This window comes from Mastomys coucha, unplaced genomic scaffold (genome assembly GCF_008632895.1).
Source record: "Mastomys coucha isolate ucsf_1 unplaced genomic scaffold, UCSF_Mcou_1 pScaffold7, whole genome shotgun sequence".
Taxonomy (NCBI): domain Eukaryota; kingdom Metazoa; phylum Chordata; class Mammalia; order Rodentia; family Muridae; genus Mastomys; species Mastomys coucha.
In genome coordinates this window covers 2,038,240-2,041,475 of record NW_022196913.1, presented here as the reverse complement: position 1 = coordinate 2,041,475, position 3,236 = coordinate 2,038,240, and the positions used below count along the sequence as shown (strand labels likewise).

The window sequence follows — 3,236 nt, the reverse complement described above, 5'->3', positions numbered from 1 at the left end:
TATATATATATATATATATATATATATATATATATATATATATACACACACTAATATATACTGCATCCGCACCCGGCTTCCCCACCTCATCCGTAGCTCAACAATGAGCAGTAATCTAGAGTCCTGGAAGTTCTCCTTCAACTGAATAGAGATTGCTGTCTGCTTCGGAGAGAGAGGGCATGTCCTTCCAAGAATCCTCCCCAGCCCCTCTCATCGCTCCCTCTTTGGCTTATATTCTCATCTGTGTCTTACTCTCTTGCGGGTTTAATTCTTAGCAGACCATGTCTTGTCCTGTCCCTGTTCAAGGTTTCACAGACCTTGAACTACAGATGCGATCTAAGGAACAAACCCTAGTTCTAGTTTCTCTGTGTTCATAGTGACGATTCCCGCTAGTGATCCGAAAGTATACATCTGTACCCACTCAATGCTGACGTCTAATTTAACAGATGCTCACAGTAACCATCTGTTACTAAGTCCAGCCCAAAGTGACGGCACTTGTCACTTCTTGTTTCTTCCCAGGAGCTGAGGACATGAGCTGGCAACACGGGCAGCAGCCTCGCAGTATTCCGGTTCACTCATGCCCCAAGTGTGGGGAGGTCCTGCCAGACATTGACACTCTTCAGATCCATGTGATGGACTGCATCATTTGAGTGTTCTCTCCACTCCCCAAAGCTTTTGGTAAATGCCAGATTTCTCCTCCAACACTTGTACTTCTGTCTTCTTTATTGTCACACAAATATTTTTGCCACACTATCCTTATTTCTGGAGAAAGAAATGTACCCCTCCTAAGGAGAGCATCTTCTGGGCCAACAGGAAGTCACAAAGAAGAATCTAATTAGCACCCTTCCAATAAGAGAGCTCCTGAGAGTGGCTGAGAGCGGTCAGCCAGATGTGGGACACCATGTGACCAAGCTCATGAAATGATGTGGGAGAAACTCACTGACGGGTGAGAACCTTGTAAGAGGCAGGAAATGGAGTGGTCGAGAAACGCGGCTGCAGTGTTTTTCTAGATAAATCTTTGCCCAGCAGGCATCTTGTTCTGTGTATACTTATGTGGAAGTTACATATGGCTCTTTCTGGCTGAACACTGGTATCTGCTGATACCAGGACAGCTGAGAGATAGGGATGTAGCTCAGGACTGGAGTACTCCCTCAGCTGTTTAGTCTCTGTACTGGAGGTGTATAGGCTAGTACAGTACATGGTTTTACGGCTATTTTCTTTACAGATGAAGTAGCAGCTTACAGACATCAGTTATAACAAAGCAAACTTTTGTGATAATGTCTGTTCTGCTGCTCATATATGACCAGCCACACTGTAGTATATATATTCTGTATTAAGCTCACTAGACTTAATATAAGCTTAATACTGAGATGTTTTGATCAATGTAAATAGGAGCAGGTCCTTTTAATAGAGGGCCAGTGCATGTTTGAATGAGATTCCTGATATAAAGGTAAACAGAGCCATGTGAGGTGATGCATAGCATGCCTAGCATCTCCTAGTTCTAGCACATGGGAGACCGAGGCAGGAGATCACCAGCTCGTGGCCAGATAGGTTTACACAAAATAATGGGGATTTGCCATATTTTGTGTTAAAACAGTTACCGAGAACTAAACAAGTCCAAAAGTAAGCAGCGTCAAGTCCTAAAACATTTAAGAAAATTGTTTTGTGTTTACTATAGGGCCTCTGGTTAAATATACACAGAGGTGTATTTAAATAAAATCAAAATAGTTCATTCATCTCAATGGAACATGGTATTCAGATGACAGTTCATCCTCACACCTGGACAGTTACCCCTTCCAAGACAGTAGTTAGATTAGATCCCCTCAGGCCCTACGGACAATGTTTGCTAATGACATTTCCAAAATTACAATGACATTTTTTCTTTTCTTATTGTTTCTAGTATAAATTTCTTTACTATTTTATACTGGATAAAGTAGGTTTTTATAGTATCCCAGATACAGGAGGAAACCAAACCGTTTCACAATGAAGTTACTGGGAAAATCCTTTTACTTTGTACAGGTATAATTACCTGATAAATGCAAACTGTGAAGTGAAAACTCAAGTGGTCTTAATAAGACTATGAGCAAAACATGTGTTTGATCATGAAGAGGATTACAAATGAAGGCATGTTCAGATTAAGACTTGTAGAGAGATCCATGTACAGCAGCATCTTTCCACAGCAGCTAGGGTACAGTGCAACCTAGGTATCCATTCCCTGGGATGTGATAAGGAGACTGATATATACTGATATAGTGAAGTAGTGTCCAGCCTTGGAAAAGGAGATTATATCCCTTGGTAACATAGAAGGACATGGAGGACATCATGTCCAGGGAAATAAGCCTGTCATAGATATCACATGATCTCACTCACATGTGGACCCTGAAGAAATGTAGCTGAATGGTGGTTAGCAGGACAGGAGGAAAGGGGAGATGCTGGTACAAAGGTACAAAGACTCAGAAGGGATAATCTGTAGTGATCTACTGTACAGAATAGTGACTAATAATTTGTATACTAAGACTATAGCAACAGTTTAGTAAATAACTTGTAAACTCTCTTGTGTGTTGTTTGACTTATTTATTCATTCATTTATTTGTTTTTTGGTTTTTTTTGTTTTGTTTTGTTTTGTTTTGTTTTGTTTTGTTTTGAGACAAGGTTTCTCTGTGTAGCCCTGGCTGTCCTGGAACTCACTCTATAGATCAGGCTGGCCTCAAACTCAGAAATCCGCCTGCCTCTGCCTCCCAAGTGCTGGGATTAAAGGCATGAGACACCACTGCCCGGCTATCTGATTTATTTAATCTATCTACCCTAAGGCCTTGTTGTAAGTTACCAGCTAGCATGTTATTTTCTTTCTTTTCTTCTTTATTTTGCTTTTTTTTGAGACAGGGTTGCACTATGTAGCCCTGGCTGACCTGGAACTCATTTTGTGGACCAGGCTGGCTTCAAACAGAGATCCATCTGCCTCCCTCCTGTGAGTATTGTAGCTAAAGGCGTGTGCCACCACATCTGACTATGCATGTTACCTTCCTGCCTGAATAGTCATCTCCCACATTTTATCTTCCTGTGTTAATCAGACTTTTGCTGTTGTGATGAAATATCTGACCAAAAATGAAAAAGGAAGAAAAGTTTCTTAAGTGTGTGTCAGAGGTTTCAAAAGTGTCTTTTTGTTTGTTTGTTTTCTTTTTTTTATTAGATATTTTCTTTATTTACATGTAAATTTCTCCATTCCCAGTTTCCCC

The 3,236-nt window shown here is 40.7% G+C and overlaps 1 protein-coding gene and 1 long non-coding RNA gene across 4 annotated transcripts in view; one reads left to right on the top strand and one right to left on the bottom strand.

Moving 5' to 3' along the window:
• The window catches only part of Optn (optineurin), a 50,761-nt gene extending 48,209 nt beyond the window's left edge, over positions 1–2,552 (top strand). For all 3 annotated transcript variants that reach the window (XM_031358348.1, XM_031358349.1, XM_031358347.1), the window contains exon 14: positions 520–2,552. In XM_031358348.1, the coding sequence (XP_031214208.1) occupies positions 520–650 (131 nt within the window). In that variant the 3' untranslated portion in view covers positions 651–2,552. The remainder of the gene's footprint in view (positions 1–519) is intronic.
• LOC116081710 overlaps positions 1–3,236 on the bottom strand; it is a 13,159-nt gene that overhangs the window by 3,495 nt on the left and 6,428 nt on the right. The window lies entirely within an intron of this gene.